General features: G+C 44.9%; 1 protein-coding gene across 1 annotated transcript in view; it reads right to left on the bottom strand.

Moving 5' to 3' along the window:
* The window catches only part of LOC121832965 (hydroxyacid oxidase 1-like), a 34755-nt gene extending 16198 nt beyond the window's left edge, over nt 1-18557 (bottom strand). Inside the window, exons 1-4 of the mRNA XM_042286973.1 lie at nt 18367-18557; nt 5685-5839; nt 2680-2938; nt 2068-2222 (exon numbers count right to left, since the gene is read on the bottom strand). Coding sequence (XP_042142907.1) covers nt 2068-2222; nt 2680-2938; nt 5685-5839; nt 18367-18557 — 760 coding nt within the window. The remainder of the gene's footprint in view (nt 1-2067; nt 2223-2679; nt 2939-5684; nt 5840-18366) is intronic.
* Nucleotides 18558-19304: the final 747 nt, after the last annotated feature.

Here is a 19304-nt window from a genome sequence, read left to right as displayed (position 1 = left end):
AACGCGCCCCGCCATTTGACTCGGTCGTCTGCGTTGCCGTCCGCCGTTGACCCTGGCAAGTTTTTTAAGCCCTATTTTGTACACAAGGAGAGCTACGCCTTGCAACTTTACAGTTTAAAACCGACCGGTCAAGTACGCCTTTGACAAAAAGTTTAGATTGCTACGCGCAGGCGCCGGTTTGTACGGTCACTTTTAGATGGAGACTTGATATTTCAAACACCCTATATGTTTAAGAGACGCAGGTCGTGGAAAGACCCGGGCAACATATTATTGTTCCGCAGCCAACAATATTGTGGCATTGAAGGATAACACCCAAGAGCGGATCTCAAAGCAAGAAATACGAACATAATAAGCCCCGCCCTGCGTTTTTTAAAAGTTGTCGGTGATTACAGTAGCGAAATAATCTAGGAGGGGCATTGCCAGCCTATCGGGTGAGGGTAAGTCAACTTTACTATTTTTTTCCTCGTTAATTGTTTTCCCACTCATATAGTCAAATTAGTTCTCGAACCTACAGAACCGTAGCCTCTTTAAAAAAAAAATAAAAAAATGGTGAATGGACTTTTTCGTGTCTTTACAACACGGATTTGCCAGCAAGGCAGTCCTCTTTCTCGGGCATTCCTAGCACACGTGTGGGGTGTTTTTGTTTCGCGTGTTTCTTTTGCTTCGTCACTGTGGTGAGCTCTTTTCGTCCACACACAGCTTTGTCGACCCCTCTGCGAAGGTATACCGTCTAAAGAAAACTGCACATTTCGTCCGGTGTTGCTTCGTAGATGGTAGTACCGGCAAATACTCTACTATACTTCGTTTTACGTTGGCCCTATAAACACCGTCTGACGCTGCATTGGTCCTATGAACCACCTGTCCTATGGACACTGCATGATGCATGAGCGGGGGGGGGGGGGGGGGGGGGGTGCGGCTTTAGAGTGACTGCGTAGCTCAAGCACACGCAGGCCTGCACTTATTTACGACGCAAAAACGGCATGTGCGCCTAGCGGTACTTTGTACAGCCATGTGCGTATTAGATCGTAATTCAGCGAAATTCGCATTTAGGTTTTGGAACAGATGTAGAAAACTCAACCGGGAATTGTACGACATTCCTAGCATGCGGCAATTGTTCAAAACTGCTATCGAAAAAAAAGAAAAAAAGAAAAAAAAAGAAAACAGGGCATGTACTACATGTAACTAGACTTTTGTTAAAAGATTATTTCAACTAGTGTAAATTACCACGCTTGGTCCGTTTTGCAAGTAATGGTGAGGAACTATTTTTAATTCCAATGCTGCAACTTAACCCGAGACTTGGAGTAAGTTCCGAATTTCGTGCAATTTCCGTTTCTTTTTTTTTTTTCTTTTTTTCTTTTCATTATATTTCGTCTTTTATACGCCAAATCGTACAAGCGGACCCAGTTTTTTTTTTTTTGCTTGATTGACTGTCACACGCTACACCGCCACAGCAACCTGATGTTTACATCACCCTTGAATCGAAGTAAAAAGAAAACAAATAGCTCAGGAAAGTCAACATATGAAGTTGTCTTTGCTATTTTAGTTTCAGCCCATACATAATTACATTGCGAGAGCACAACAAGCAGCAGATGTCAAAAGACTCGGCAAGTGCACGAACATCATTGTAGGCTTCTTACCCGTTCGACCTATGACGTGTGCGGTACAGTAAATAAGTGAAATAAGCGAAACCTCGCGGGAAAAAGTAATACAAGAAGAAATGCGAACGGTCGTTTAGGAAAACGGTTTGTTTTCCCCGTTTCCACGTCCGGAAGCAGGTGCACGCGCGCCGGCCGCATTCCGACACAGACGCAAAAACAACCCACGCCCGTTCTCGCGAACACGTACAGCACACGTATTCGCGAGCATGATCGAACATATCTGCGCACAGTGTTTGTATGACCACCAACGTGAACGGACCTTCGCACAGGGAATAAAGCATGCCTTCGACCTTGTTTGCAGGGTGTATTTCTCACGGTGTATTAACGACTCGACTGCGGCTGTTTTCGCGCTTCGACAGCCCGCTTCTTACAGCAGCCACTTCTCGAGATGATTGCAAAAGAATTGCACCTGTCAGAATCCCCTTCGCGACCACGGGCAACTTGCTGATGCTCTTGAGCCAGGTGACGTCGGCCCAGGTCACGGAGGCGTCGATCATGTCGCTGTAACCGCCACCTGCCCCTTCTGTGTAGTGGTGCATCGAAGTGCCTAGCAGATTGGCCATTCTGGGAAACGAATGAGGAAACACGGTTGATATAGCTCACGTGAAGGCGAAGGGGATTTATACACCAATGTGTTGTTTACAAACAACAAATTGGTGTACATGGCGTCAGAAAGCGTAGTTCGTGTACATAAAACATCTTAAAGGAATAACAGTTACCCGTGTGTACTCGGTAAAAGCTGCGGCGAAAAGTGCAGTGAAACATTGCCTTTGATATCGAGGAATAATCCTTGCCTAGCCGCGGCTAGGGAAGGATTATTCATCGCCCTGTTCATGTCGAAAATGCTATAGGTGCTACAGTGTGTTTCAATCCGCCCCATCGCCCCACCGACGACACGAGTGTCCAGTATTTTAACCACCATACGTGGTGTTTCGATTAATGCATCCTGACCTTCGCCCGGGAAGGTCAGCTGTCCAAAAATCCTCTCAAATGCTGTAAGCCGAGCCACCTGTCAACCTACTTTGGCGGATCGCTCGAGAGTGTGGACGCTGCGCCGAGCTTGTCTTTCCAGCATCCGGGAACGGCCATGTCCACGGTCAGAAGCACCGCCTTAAAACCCGCTCGTTCGGCGCGCTGCACGAGATGTCTGGTAAAATCTCGATCCTTGTAGATGCCCGTCTGGAACCAGAAGAGCCCATCCGGGACCGCTCTCCGGACGTCTTCAATAGAAGTGTGGCTGAAGGTATTTAAAACCATGACGGTCTTCGCATCCCGGGCAGCTGGTAACGGAACCATAGAGAATCAGTAAGGTGACGCATTTAGCAATAATACGTAGGCTTGAGCCGCCCTCACACTGCGCGTGCGTTAGACAAAAATGCAATATACGCGGTGTTCGCTGCACATGCGATGACATAATTATCTGCGAACACACCACAAGAATGTTAAAAGCATGGTTTCTTCATATATACATGCTTCGAAGAAGTCTGCAGACAGTTGTTTTATGAGCAACGTGAAGGGAACGTCATACCAGGAAGAAACACGCCACAGATACAGACTGTTTTTTTGCATGATGCATGAGCAGTACAACTGCGTCTTTACAGGATGCCAAGAGACAAGAGCAAGACACGTTTTCGCTCAATGGGGAATAAAAGCTACGAATGGCCTAAGCTTTGACGATTGTGGTCTTAGGGGCTCGTACATAAGATAAGAAAGTTTCAGAACAGCGGCGCTAGTAAGTTCGAAAGCAAGGAACCATTTTTTTTTTTAATTGTGTGCGTTCGGGCGAAATAGCCGAAAGTTTTTCGTCATAGAGTTATTACAAAAAACGCTAGAGGCTGAGCTGGCGCAAGTGTCTACGGAATTTCCGGTTGCAAATTGAAGCAGATCGCAAGCAGTCTACTTTTGCAGTCCTCTTGTTCCTATGGGAAACCGCACGTGATGTTTTTCTCTTCACCCGCAAATAAAAGACATCAGCGTAGTTTCTTTAGTCGTAACGGGTACTATGTAGCTTAATTCACATTATAAAAGTGTAATTTATTTAGTTAATGTTTTTTTTTTACTACTGAGTGATGTTTAAGTTAGCGAAAATTAAGGCGTAGGTCTATGTTGTACAACATTGATATGTCAATATAAGCTATCAATTCAAGCAAAAAACATGAAAGCCGTTTACAATTCTCAGTAACGACGAATTAGAGCTCAGCTCTTGAGGAGAAGGGAGGGTACGGGGGGAAGGGTTTGTGGCCTCCTCCTTCCCCGCTAAATTAGCGGAAATATTGACAATGTTAGATTCGCTGATGTCATACGTAACGTGACGTCCCGTGTTTTCCATAATGACGACACATGTGGCGTCACGAGGGTAGCGTTTTGACGTTACCCTCGTGACCCTCGGGTGAATAACCATCACAAGGGTTACCCTCACGGCGGTAACGAGGGTTAGCCTCGTAAGGGTAATCTTCGTGAGGGTTACCCCCGTTAGGGTAACCTTTACGGGGGTAACTCTCACGGGGGTTATCCTCGCGGGAGTAAGCTTCACGATGATTACCCTACCCTCACTTCCATGAGGGTAACGTGACCCCCGTGAGTGTAACCCTCACGGGGCTAGCCCTCACGAAGGTAACCCTCATGAGGGTCATCCTCACGAGGGTAACCCACGTTAGGGTTACTCTTGTGAAGATAACCCTCTTGAGGGTCTTCCTCGTAAGGGCACCCTCTTACGGATAACCCTCGTGAGCGTTTCCCTCGTAAGGGTAACCCTCGTGACGTAACGTGTGACGTCACACGTCCCCAAATGCAACGCACGGTTACGCCGACGCCGGCACTGAAAGCGACGCCGCTCAACCCGGAAGCGGGTGCCTATGAGTTGCGCTCTAAAAGAACAATTAAAAAGTGCATAGGGTTTATTCAAGAGCTTTATATTAGCATTCAGGTGGCGGAAACACAGTTTGTTACAAATGCAGAGTTTGTTACTAATACAGAACGTGTTCTTCGTTCCATAACTTCATGCTTCGTTCTTGATGCCAGTTTTGATTGCTTGATTTAACATATATTAGCATCCTTTTTTTTCATGCTGATTCGCCCTGCACGCTTCATAGTATTGACTATATGCGTAAATTCGTGCCCTATAATAGCAGTCTGTAACGTCAACGCGTAATGTACTTGTGCATTGGGCTACTTCAGCGCCGATTTCAACGCCACGAATTTCAAAGAAAAACGCTTTAACTGTAACATATTTTTGTACATCCGATTGTAAAACGTTCCAAACTTCCTATTCTGCTACAACACTAAGCAGAATTTGCTCTTATAATCGAGCGCCAAGAGAAAAAACATTTGTGTTTTCTCATAGGAATGCATTACCGGAAGTCAAATTTAGACTGCTTGCTGTCTGCTTTAAAATGCAACAGCACACTAGCGCCACCTGAACCTCTAGCGTTGATCGTAATAACTATGTGCTCCTCGTAACCCACTGTATAATAAAAAACGACAAAATCCTAATGCAGGCACGACATATTTCGTGTTTCTCGCGTTTACCCGAATGATGAGTCGACAAAAAAGTGTGAGGAGTTAGATTTTAAGAAAAAGAATTCTCACGCGTTCTGTTTTGTTTTTGTTATGCTGTCTTCAAGGAGTTACCTACAAGTCTATTGGCGTCGAGATATTTCGGTGGCGCCCTCTAATGTTTTCCGTCCGTGACGTCACGACTGGGCTTTGCCTCACCATGACGTCACCAGTTGTAACCCTGGCGACTTACCACCAGGTGCGACGACGAGCGCGATGGTGTGTTTTGAAAGCACAGTGGAAGCTAGGAACCATCGCAAACGGAACTAACACCGTCAAAGTTGACAATCTGACAATGCTCATATGCCCAATGTCTGGCCAATCGTGGAAAGCTGACCGTGTAGCGACGCTTTTGGTCGCGCACATCGCTAATAGAACGAGATTAGAGGCCAGCTGAAGTCGAGTGGGATAGTCTGGAGATAGCTGGGCGGTGTCTTCGTGATGCTCACACGGTGACGTCGTTGGACTCACCCTTTGCGGTGGCCACTTCCCCATCCGTGTGCACCGCCTTGTGGGCTGCGGTGGGCGAGATGCCCACGGGAAACGAGAGCCTCTGGTCTCCGAGCAGCGTCACCTCCGTGCTCCTCTGCGCCACGCCCCGTAGCACCCGTGGACGCAGGCGCAACCTGCGGACGCAAGTCCACGTCGACGGCGAACCGGGAAAAATTTCTAATTCAAGGCAAGGCAAAAAGATAAAATATTCGACACACACACACACACGCACACATGCGCGCGCACACACACACACACACACACATACACACACGGTCTCAAAATAGACCCCTGTCAAAAGTTAATCAAGCAGGATTGACGGCCGCCATTTCTTGGTCACAAGGCGTCTGATTGGATCCGAATCCTGGTCGAACGCTGACGCAACCTTTTCTCGACCGCCATATTGTCCTCTTTTTTTTTTTATCACGGCTAAGTCATTTTGTTTTTCCTGGCGAAATGTCGGGGCTTTTCCTGTATAAAAAAATCCGGCACTCCTAACAAAAAAAAAGAAAAAGGTATTTATATTTTTTCACTAAGTGAGGAACGATCTTGTCCCCTATGTTCCTTTAGAAACAGAGCAACGTTCGTCCCTGGAAACGGGGGAGCAAAGTCCCTCCCTCGTGTCGAGCTCCGTAAGGCTTAATGAGAATGTTAGGACGCTACGCATAGTGTTAGTCTTTACGCGCAACGCTGCCACGAGTCAACCGAGAAGAGCCAGCATAGTTTTCGGACAGGCAATTACCTCGCACCATTGGTGCCCCCCCCCCCCCCCCCCTTCCCCCGGGCCTGCTATGCAGCTATAGGAAGTATTCACTGGACGCCATATTCGTGAGTGCTGTTTAGGGCGCATGCCAGAACGAGCTCACATCAATAGGCTGCTAAGACCGGCAGTCTTGATGGTGCGGAATGCACGTTGCAATAGAACTGTGGAAGCTCGCCGTGAGCATACGCTCAGCATTCGCGCACACAGCTATGGCCACCAGTGAATACTCCCTATTGCAAGAAACGCAGTCAACCGCTTCGCGCACATCCAAGCAAGTCTTTCCTTTCGAAGCGGGATCTGTACAAAATGAAAACGTAACACAAGCGTTTCACGAACTATTGGTGACGTGAGCGATCGAAAGCGTCGCTGTGGTCGGCCCACACACAATTGGTGGAATACTGACTATGACGTCGGCAAAGGGTGTCTCATCAACGGAAATAAGAGGAATGTAAGAACTTGAATTTCGACGGTGTTGGCATGCGTTGCTTTGATAGCGCTATGATTTCAGGTTTCCGCCATGCCCATTACAAACACCATCGAACTTTCTGTTCACAAGGTAATGACGTCACGAAAGGTAATCGAACGAGGGCGCCACCGAAACTTCTCGCCGCTAATACTGGGTGATTCACGGAGCGGCCAGGCTCTTTAAATCATCCGCAAAATTCAGTTTCTTAACCTATCTCGCTACGACTTTGTGCAACGTTGCCCACAAATGGTGCATTATTTTTTTTTTTTTTTTTAATTTACAACGAGCGAGGAAAAATTAAAGAAAGAAAAAGGCTTAGCTCCTGGAAAACGCAGCGAAGCCGCCGGTATTTAAACCATAGGGCGCCGTCTTGTTTGAAGACCGGTGGCTTCGCTGCGTTTCCATAGGAGCTAAGCCTTTTTCTTTCTTTACTTTTTCCTCAGGTAAATTCGCTCTTTGCAAATTTTACAAAAAAGAAAAAAAAATGCACCATCTGTGCGCAACGCTGCACAATGTCGTAGCGCGTTCGGTTAAGAAACCGAATTTTGCGGTCGATTTAAAGAGCCCGGCGTCTCCTTGTATCACCCTGTATATCTATACTACCGGCGCGGGCTCCCCGTGCTCATAAGGAAAGGCGTTTCGAACGCTGCGACTCAGTCTTCCCGTTTTCAACACTGCGATGCTAAACGAAGAAACTGAAACCGGCCACTGCGCACACATCAGGTCTCACCTAGCTCTGCAATTACACGAGGAACATTTTCTTCGTTAGTAACGCACATCAGAGAGGAATGGTAAACCATTCGCGAAACCAACGATTGTTCCCGAAAGAGCGAACTGAAAGCAGCACTTGGCTTATTGCACGGTTCAAGAAATATCGCGAAGCAGGAAAGAAGGTTAAATCGCGAGCCACGAGACAGCAGTCACAGGCAGAATAATTGCAAATGTCTACGCTAGGTGGCGCTAAGTTCCGTCCAATTCTTCCGAAACAAATTTTTTCTCAACTATTACGATTTGCACATTATGTTCTACATAACAAGTCATGCAGTTTGGCTAGTTGATGGTACATACTGTTTGGTGGCAACAGCGCAAAAAAAAAATGTCGGACCAGGACAGAGAAACACATCGACCCTTGTGGGAATGTTTAGAGACTACAATAGCCCTAGGGGAAAAAAAAAAAAAAAAGGCCATTCACTAGACCCGTTGTACTCTCGTATATCGATGCCTTGTCCCACCGAATCAAGCACGTTGCCATATACCCAGCGAGGGTATATGAAAAGAAAGACCCCGGTGGCCCCAGAGGCACAGGAAACTTGAAACTTTGAGAAGCTCTCTCCATCAGCGAGACATTGGCAGGCACTTAGAGGTTAACTTTCGCACGATTCGGGAGGATCGTTGTAATGTTCTTGCTACCAGTTTCCACAACCTCCGTATTTGGCTTAAACTTCCCCATCCTTGGGTGAAAAATGACAATTAAAAATTATTGTCCAAAAACCTGAGGAAGGACAGAAAATAAGGGGGAGGGTAGTTTTTGAAACATACTTTTTTTTTTGGTAAAGGTTTTTTGGCACTGTATCTTAATGTGCCCCCCCCCCCCCCCCCCTAAAAAAATAAAATAAAACAAAAACAGGGTTCTTTTCCGAGCTAGAGGTCAAAGTTTGAGAACTAACCGTTACCTTAAATAAAGGTTATAAGTGATTTTCTGAAATTTTGAATGGTGAAATGGCGGCAACGGAGCCGTATTTTCCCACTGAAAGTTTCAGAAGATCAAATAACTTTTGAACAAGGAAACCGTTAGTTGTGAAACTTTGGCATCTTGTTCGCACCGCTAGAGCTACAAATGGGCAGACGATGAGTGTTCGTTGATGCGTAATTTATTTTTCAGGTAGAAAATGATGCTGTAAATAGTTTTGAGATAGATACAACAGAAACAGGAGAGCGTGGCCACTGAAACAATTTTTCGCAACAAGCATTCGTGCCAGAAATCGCGTTTTTATGTTGCCGCGCGCTCTCTCCGTTCATCCCAACGCCGCACCAATCAAAACTATTTAGTTTCTCTTGAATACATGCCTCGCACTGACCACATCAGTTGCAATTTAAAGGGGTGGTGCAACGATATTCAATTGGAATGTTTTTCACTTTACACGAGCTTACTGGCACTGGTGGGACTCGAGGATACTCTCACGCAACGCCACTGGTCAAGAAACTCCTTTGTTGCGGTGTAATTTCGAGGACAAAACCGAGTGTTTTCGTTCAATCTCTCCTTCGCAAAACCTGATGACGTAGCTGGTCGGTAGCAGTACCGCCCAGTGACGATATTTGAATGCGGCTCATAGATTGGACCCGAGCACGGCGTGGGCACTCGATTTGGGCTCGTGATAATCTATAGCTCGAGAAGCATTCGGATAGTGTCCTGTGTCCAATCGCTGCAATGACGACAACAGCCGAACCCTAACAATGTCTGGAACTCAGCGCGTGTCCTGTGCCTTGCCAACCCAAGCGCATGGCTATGATCAAAATTGGCGGCATATAATCGACTGCAGATCACGTGGCCGCTTGTTCTGGCTGCAAGTTGAGGGGGTGAACTCTGCTCGTTTTTCTTTATTTTTTTCTGCGACTTCGATTGCGTGTGGTGAAAAACGAACGGGTATTTCACAGGTTATTAACGTCAGGGATCCGTTCTAAGCGATATTTGCGCAAAATACAAAATCGTTGCATCGCCCCTTTAAGTGGCCTTGCTGCTGATCGCGTGCCTTCTTCAGCCACGGCCGGACTGGAAGCGCGAGAGAGCGCGCGCTTCCAGTCCGGCCGCGCTTCAGCATAGATTTCCCACCACCAAATTTGTTTTACTTTGCGAGAAAAATTGGCAGTGACCAGCTACATGTTGCCAGAACGTCACGCGCTAGCCATTTATAAAAGAAAGTCAAGTTTCCTGTTGAAATGCAGTAGCCACAACACATCAGTCAAGCAGACACCGTCCAAGTTATGGAGTTTTCCAGTATGGAGCAGTCCAATACCACCTAGAAGACAAGGCCTGCGTATGACGTTTCGTTAGTAGATCCCCGACCCGCCCCAAGCGGCAAACACCCCGAAGCTTGACGAGAGTAGGGGCCGCTTCGCATCTACGTCGCATTCCCTTGCGGCCGCAGCTGTGTGCGTGACTGCTGAGCGCGAGGTGATAGCGAGCTTCCAGTGCATTTGCGACGTGCACGTGAACGCTCCCTCGGCCAGGAGAGCGAGCTAGCACGCGCTCCTGGTTTTGAGACGCGCATTTCTAGCGCGCGCGCTCGTTCTGCGGTAGAGCGTTTCGAAGCAGCTACCCGGGGTATAAACAGCGCCCTCGAAAATGGCGTTCAGTGTCAGCGTCCAGCGTCCAACGAAGGGCTTTTCAGCCCTTTGCGCAGCAGCAAGGCAATTTCACTCATGCATTTGACGCTCCACGTGAACGTCTAACTTCATCGTATGCTATTTCCAAGAGACACTCTTCGTGAGCATCTGTTTCATTATCTCTTACACAAACCACCGAAGCAGGCGGTGGAGCAGACGATGTAGCAGACGATGTTGCTCATCCGGGCTAGCTAGGGGGCGCTGAGGGGATCTACTAGTGATGACGTTTAGAGGAGGAAACGCGCAGGCCTTGTGTTCTAGGTGGTATTGAGCAGTCTCGCTGGTACGGTGACTAAGAAAGCGCTGTAGGGCGTGACTGACGAAGCTCACCTGTAAGTGAGGACTGAAATCCACGTGCACGTGCATGCTCACGCGAGCGCGTGAGCATGCGTCTGCTCCCATTCAGCGCTGCGCTCTGAATGGGAGCAGACGCATGCTCACGCGATCGCTTGCTATCATGGCCCAGCAGCTGAAAGATGTTTCCGTGGGTTTGTCTGATAAGGAGCCACACAAAGATTTGTGTGGCTCGTGCTCCAACCGCTTCTACGCAAAACAGCAATACCTAAAATGCTCGGCCGGCTGTAACCGCCGTTTTCATTGTAAATGCATCGACGTGCGTGCCGAAGACTACAACGTACTTATGGAGACTGGTTTCAGCACCTACAAGTGTACATCCTGCATTCGACGGTCATCAAAGCCTAATGATTCCGGAGACGAGGAGGACTCGGCAAGCGTTGAAAAGACACCGGCAGTTCCGTCGATTGTGAACGGTGAGTCGCTCTCTTCGGAGGCGGTCCACATGTTCACAACTATTCTGAACAAGCTGGACTTGCTCGTGACTGAAGTGAAGTGCCTGAAGGCAGAAAACAACAGCCTTCGGTCTGAGCTGTCACAAATCCGCAAATGCCTCCCGAGCTCGAGACCGATGCAGGCTGGGCCACGAGTGCCTTACGCTGCTGTCATGTCGGCGAACGCGAGTGCTGCTCCACCTACCACGAATGCGTCTGGGACCCTCGATCGACAGTCTTCGTCAGCTTGGACTGCCCCTGACATCGGCAGTCACAAGACGGATTTGAACTACGATACCGCTACATCGGCTGCGTGTGCTTCGACGGTCGCGGGCCGTGCGGGCCAACCTGTTCCGGGGGTCAACTCCCCAACGAACGTTACCGAGGACGGTTTTGTGCCGTGGAAGTCTCGACGCCAAGCAAAGGCCTCCAGTGGAACGTCCAAGAACTGCAAGGTAAAATCTGTACCGCGCAAGGCGCTGTCGAAGGCCCTGTTTGTGTCTAGGCTAGATCCGGACACATCGGTTACAGAGGTGCTCGATATTATCAAGCCTGTTCTGAAGGCAAAGATCGCCTCTTGTAACAGGTTTCTAGAGCTCTTCACATCAGTATATAATGAATGTTTTCCCACTGTAGAAATAAAACCATGCAAAAGTGCGCGTAAACCATGGATGACTAGACGTTTAATTAGACTCGTTAAAAAGAAATACAAATTATTTGCAATATTTATTAAAAACAAAAATCCTACCGTGCTCGCAGAATATAAGTCCTTACGCAACCGACTAAACAGGGAAATTAAATTGGCGAGAAACATGTATTATAATAATTTCTTTGGTCGCCAGACTTCTAGCAATCTTAAGGAAAAATGGAGGCGTCTAAATTTGCTCCTGAATAGACATACTAATACCCAAGCGATCACAAGCTTAACGGTTAATGGAACTGAGCTATCGGGTTCAGATCTCGCTGCATCATTCAATTACTTTTTTTCGACTGTAGGTGACAGTCACTATAATTCCGGCATTTTTGATTTTCTAAGTGATAGGTTAACAGAATCAATATTTTTTGAACCGACTGACGAGCTTGAGGTTTTTTCAATTTTCAAAAGTCTGAAAGATACGAATAGCCTCGACTCTCATAATATACAAAGTCGCCCAGTAAAATATGTTTTACAAATAATTACACCATGTCTAACACATATTTATAATGTAGCGCTTATGACGGGACACTTTCCAACAGCTATGCAGCTAGCCAGAGTAGCCGTAATTTATAAAAAAGGAAATAAGAACGACTTCGGTAACTATAGACCAATATCTATACTTCCGTTTTTTTCTAAAGGGTTAGAACGAATAATTCATCGCCGCCTCAATCATTTCTTCTTAAAGCATTCTGTAATATCCGATTGCCAATATGGGTTTACTAAAAATAGATCAACGGAACACGCCTTGCTTGCCCAAAAAGAATATATTTTGAACAATTTTGAATCACAACGTCTTACTCTTGGCATTTTTATTGACTTTAGTAAGGCATTCGATACTGTAAATCATAAAATACTTATCGCTAAGCTCGAGCATTACGGCGTACGAGGACACGCCCTCAACCTTATAAAATCATATTTAAGCTCACGATTACAATATGTTGTAATAAACCACTCTCGCTCCGATTCCCTTCAAATTTTTAATGGTGTCCCTCAAGGTAGCATCCTTGGACCACTCTTGTTTAATATATATATAAATGACATTTCCAATATTAGTACCCTTGCAAAGTACGTTATTTACGCTGATGATACGAGCCTTTTCTTTTCCTCCTCTGACGTTGAACAACTAACTGGCACTGCTAACCGAGTATTGGCATTATTATCACGGTGGTCATTAGTCAACTCATTGAAAATCAACAAAGAAAAAACTAAAGCTGTAATATTTCGTCCTAAAGGAAAGCTTGTAATGCACCCACCGCCTTTAGTTTTGAGTGACACCATTATCGAGTATGTAGAAACGTTTAGATCCCTCGGTGTAAGTTTTACCGCAACGATGACATGGGACGCCCACATAAACGAGGTTTGTCTTGCCCTTTCTAAGGTTGTAGGAATAACCTCGCGTAATAAGTACGTTCTACCTGAAAAAACTAAACTTACTTTGTATTACGCTTTCTTTTATTCATATTTAAGCTATTGTTTTCTTGTCTGGGGTAATACCACAGCATCCAATATTCAGAAGCTTCTGATCTTGCAAAAGAAAATGCTACGTGCTATTACAAAAGCTCCATATAATTCCCCAACCGGGCAGGCTTACTCGCAGTTTAAAATTGTGCCTGTATATAATTTATTTGAATATAGATTCGCTTGTTTTTACAAAAATAGTATAGCTAAAAACGATAATTTTCTTTCACGTATTGTTTCTACTGTGCCCCACAATACGCCTTATGCAACCAGGGAAAAAGACAGCTTTGTTTTACCTAGATGTAGAACGAACTATGGCTTTACAATGTTGCGATATATCTTGCCTAAGTTTTTGAATACTCCTCTATGTGATCACTTGAATGGTATGTCTTCTTCTGTCCTTAGGAACGCTTTTCTATAATTTGTCTGTACTTCTCATTTTTGTCTGTATTGTTCATTTTGTATATATATATTATTTTTTACCGCGTTTACACTGCTGACTTGTAAGGGTGGCGAGGCCCGTCAAGCAGTGGACGACACTGCTTTTTTCTTGCCACCCTCAGTTTGTATTTCAAGCTGAAATAAACGCTGATTGATTGACTTAGGACAAAATACACCTCGTATTCTTCTTTTCATATATCTGTGGAAGACGAGACGTTCGAGGCCTTAAATAACCCTGAAGTCTGGCCGGAAGGGTGCCTGTTTCATCAGTTTTTCGGGAAACTGGACGCGTCCCGGGTGTCTGAATCAATATACCAAAATGGCAGCGTCGAAGAACACTATTAAGGTATACTATCAAAACGTCCGCGGATTACGAACGAAGGCAGATGAATTTTCGTCCAACCTAGCGCTTTCCTCTTTTGACATAATCTGTCTTACTGAAACTTGGTTATGTGCCGAAATACATGATTCACAATATTTTGCGAATGACTACACTGTGTTTCGCCGCGATCGTGATTATAGCGCCACTGGTCAACGTTTCGGCGGTGGGGTGTTGATTGCAGTCTCGAGCAAGTTAAAATCGTGCCGTAGACAAGACCTTGAGACTTGTGACGAGTGCGTATGGCTCGAAATTTTATGGCGTGACCGTAGTAAATACCTCATCGGAAACTATTACTTCCCACCTAAATTTGAATGCTCAACTTTTATTTCACACTTCGACACTTTAACAAGTCTAATCAATTTTAGCGAATACAAAGTGCAAATTTTTGGAGATTTTAACCTTCCAGGCGTAGACTGGGCCCTTGGCAGACTTGATTGTTGTGATTACCTGACAGAGAGCAAAGCTTCTTGGTTTTTGCCACTTATCAACTTTTATGGTCTTTCACAGCACAATAATCTAACGAATGCTTCTAACAATACACTTGACTTGCTTTTATCAAACTTCCCTGTTGGCGCGATAGCGTCTTCGTCACACCCCTTGGGGAGGGTCGATGCTTATCATCCGCCCTTTGAAGCCGATTTTTACTTGCCATGTTTATCGCGAGAACTATCGAAATTCATTTACTGTTACGAAAAGGGAGATTACTTCAGCATTTACAGTCATGTAGAATCACACGCGTGGTCTGAGCTATATGATTCCAATGACTCAGATTTTGCAGCACAAAAATTGACTTCGGTAATGAAGGAAGCTATCGAAGAGTATGTGCCTAAAAGGCTCGTTAAACCGAGGAAATTTCCGAGCTGGTTTTCGAGGGAATTGAAGACTGCTCTGCGTAAAAAGACTCGTTTTCATGGTCTATACAAGAGAACGTGTAAACAAGTATGGTACCAAAAGTTTTCCAACTTTCGTTCCTTAGCTAAAATATTGCTTGCACGTGACAAATACGTCCACGAAAGACATGTTGAAAATAGTCTATATTCTGATCCCAAATCTTTCTGGAAACACGTAATCACCAAACCGCATTCGTTTTCACAACATTCATCTCTGCGCTCTTCTAGTAACGGTGATACTCATTATGTTACATCGCCAAAAGACATCGCTGATGAGTTTGCCTCGTTTTTTAGCAGCTGCTACTTACCGCCCATACATTCGGTGAAGTCAGATCTAATCAATGATCCCAGTGATGGGGACTCGCTCTCCCTGTTCAGTGTTGCTACACGGGACGTTGAAAAGGCGATTAAAAAGCTCAAGCCGAAATCGTCAGTGGGCACTGATGACATTCCACCGTTTATTATTAAAGGATGCTGTGGGCTTCTAGCGCCAATTTTAGCCCATATTTTTAATGTATCTTTGCGTACCAGTATGTTTCCATCAATATGGAAGGAAGCCATAGTTGTGCCCATTCATAAAGCTGGTGATGCTGGTATTGTATCAAATTACCGTCCTGTGTCACTACTGTGTGGTTTTGCTAAAGTATTTGAAACCATTATGCAAGAATGTCTTTTCTCTCATTTATCTAAGTATCTGACGCTGCAACAACATGGTTTTATTAAAGGGCGCTCTGTCGAAACTAACCTTTGTACTTTTCTACACAACGCAGCCCCGGTCGTTTCAAACCGAGGGCAGGTTGACTCGGTATATTTCGATCTTACAAAGGCTTTCGACAAGGTTGACCATGCTTTGCTTGTACATAAATTGAAACAATATGGTTTCGCCCCTAAACTTTGTGAACGGGTTTACAGTTACTTGTCATCGAGGAAAAATTTTGTTCGAGTTGATACTGTTTTATCTAATCCGTTTTTCCCAACTTCAGGCGTACCCCAGGGGTCAGTGTTGGGGCCACTGTTGTTCCTGGTATTTATAAATGATATTTTAAAGTGTGTAAAGTTTGCTAAAGTGCTTTTATTTGCCGATGACATTAAGTTATTCTCAAGTATTTGTTCTGAAAAAGATTGTGATGCGTTACAGTCTGATGTTTCGAGTATTTTGCAATGGTGCTCATCCAACCGTTTGCCTTTGAATATAAACAAAACTAAAGTCATCTCGCTAACTAGACGTAAAAATCCCTTACATTTTAAGTACACGTTGGGAAACTGTATTATTACTCGAACTGATATGATCAGGGACCTCGGGGTGTTAGTCGATTGCAAACTGACGTTCAGTTCTCATGTAGCTACTGTTTGTGGTACCGGGTTCAAAATGCTTGGTATGATCTCCCGTTTGACTCGGCACTTCCAAGCACCTGAGGCCATATTACGTTTATTTTGTGCTCTGGTCAGGCCCAGGCTCGAATTCGCTTCTGTCGTGTGGAACCATTTAACGGAGACTGAATCTAGACGTATTGAAGCGGTGCAAAGGCGTTTGGTTCGCATAGTCTATGATCGATACTTCCACAGGAGACTTTACTTCGACCACCATTCTCTGCTTAAGATTTTGCATCTCAGCACTTTGGATGACCGAAGGCATTGCCGAGATGCGGCTTTTCTACAAAAGCTTATCCAGGGTGTAATTGACGTACCTGACCTTTTGGACAGCATAAAGTTACGTGTGCCAACGAAATTCACGCGACAGTGCGACATGTTCTACCCCGACATGCGATTAAAGGAGTCACCAATCTATCGTATTCAGACATCATGCAACCTCCTTGTCCAGCACGATTTTTTTTTCATGCCTTATTTTACCTTTAACACCTGATGTGTATTTTATGTACTTTGTTACGACTGTTTTATTATGCTGACTGTTCTAATATGACTATTGTGGTTTCCATATGTTTGCATGTTTCATAGGAATCTGACTTCTGTGCACCAATGTCAAAACCATTATGGTGTTTTTGGGCACGCAATAAATAAATATCAATCAATCAAATCATGAACCTCTCAACGGCAGTATTTTAAAATATTTCTTGCTCATGTTGATGCCCAAGTGTGATCTATGTTAGGAATATAATTGCATCTCCATGTGAATTTGTTTTGTACTAAGGCATCGGTGTATCGGATCCTTTGGAAGAGTGATACGTTTTGCGTATTTACCTTCAGATTTATCATGTGAGCGCATAATTCATCTCTTCATACCCTGTTACCGGGTGTTTCACAGTATCAAATATTAAAAAAAAAAAGAAACACGTTTCCGCAGACCGGCCAAACAGTTGCTATGTTTTCGTGTAGCGTACTTCCGTGTACGTAGCTTGCCGTGATGTGAACTTCGTATAGTCAAGTTTTTCAAGAGGGAAAAATGTATTAAAATACTGGCCGAAAATTTTACGACTTAAAAAAAAGGAGCTATCACGTTGTAGATATATACATTGTAAATTATTGCAATATATATCGCTGAAAATTGTTCTGCAAATTATATACAGGGTGTTTCACGCAAGAGAGACAAAAATTCCTAAAATTAGTGCATTTGAGGTGAGAGGATAAGTTTCTCGAGACCGATTACTGGTTGTGGCGGACGTTAGAAAATACGCGATACTAACTAATTAGTTCGCTAATTAATTCAAAAGGACTAATTAACTGTTTAATTTGGGAAAATAGACATATGGTACCAATAAGATACTTGCTGAGCGTCATCGAAAACCACTAAATCAGTAATATTCAGGGACACTTTGAGCGCGTGAGAAGCGTAGCAGTGCGCTAAAGTTACCTCTCGTGGAGTAGGTACAAGACTCCGGCTTTTATAAGAGATAAGAAAATCACTCGGGTGCCTTACCGCAACCGCTAGCCTTGTACCTGCTCCACGAGTGGTAAATTTAGTGCAGACCTACGCTTCCCAGGCGCTGAAAGTATTTATGAAGATGACTGATTTAGTGTTTTTCGATGACACTCAGCAAGCTTCCAACTGGAACCAATGTCTATTTTCACTAATTCAAAAGTTTATTCGCCATTTATCGGGCAGTGATATAGGGATTGAGCGATATTTGTTGGAAAACTAACCACCCGGTTTTTTTTTATTTTTTTTTTTAGGAGTAAAACAAGAGCGAAGTAGACACCTAGTGCGGACTGTATGCATCCGGTGGTGACTTGACTTTATAAAATAAAAAAAAAAAACATTTTTTTCAATGAGAATTTTTTGTGCTTGGTGAAAATTTTCAGTGCCTTCAGCTCAATCTAATGACCCTGATCGACCGCCTGTCGCACCGCAAAGTTCATATTTGTTGCCCACAAAAAAAAAAAAAAAAAATAAGAAAGCGGCGAGCATTCTAATAAACGGGCACCCACGCACGTACCTCATGAAAGCCGACATGTTCTCCCGAAGCGTCTGCTCCTGCCCCGAACCACAGTTGTAGTAGTCAAAGTACCCGGTCTTCTGGCTGGAGTTTGCGAGGCGTTCAATGTCGTCCAGCGTGACCACGACGTCGTCACCCGCAGCAGCGAAGGTGCCATTCGTGGCGGTGGGCAGACCATTACTTGCGCTCATGCTTCTAGGATTCGTCAAATCAGTTCAAAGTGGTAGGTACGCTATTCGCGGCCCTCTGGTATTACTGCAGGTGCCTGTGGGTGTGATTTCGAGTGCACAGTGTGAGCTTGGACGTCTGAGTACGTCAGGACACAGATGTATGTGTGTTCGTGCGTATGGTTATTGGAGACAAAGAGAGTGCGTGTATGCGCTATACACGTGTATGCGAACACATATATGACATCATGATCTGTCTGCGCGTTTTTGTGTTAGTACGCGGGAAGCGCGCATCCACCTGCTCACCAACGGCAAAATGAGAGAGCCAATTTTCTGAGAACCGTTTTTTATTTATTTATTTATTTAAAAAAATATATTGCCAGCCGTCAGGGGAAAGCAGGAGGGTACACCATAGACTATAATAACACCCTCGCTCTTACCATCGCACAGACTGGCATAGGATCGCACACGCAATAAAACGAATCCATAAAATCAGACCCTTCTTTAGTTATTTTTTTACATACTACTGCCAGCCGTCAGGCGAAAGCAGGGGGGTAAACCACAGAGTATAATAGCACCCTCGCACTAATAATCGCAATGCAATACGTTTTTCTTAATATTACTGATATCGTGTTTTTCGATGACGCGCTCAGGCAAGTTCCTCATTGGAGCCATATGTCTATTTTCACGAATAAAAAAGTTAATGAGTCATTTCCAATGAATTGGGGAACTAACTAGTAAGTATTGCGCATATTCTGACGTCCACCACCA

The sequence above is a fragment of the Ixodes scapularis genome, unplaced genomic scaffold (genome assembly GCF_016920785.2).
Source record: "Ixodes scapularis isolate PalLabHiFi unplaced genomic scaffold, ASM1692078v2 PGA_scaffold8__174_contigs__length_109621045, whole genome shotgun sequence".
NCBI lineage: Eukaryota > Metazoa > Arthropoda > Arachnida > Ixodida > Ixodidae > Ixodes > Ixodes scapularis.
This window is presented reverse-complemented; position numbering and strand designations above follow the sequence as displayed.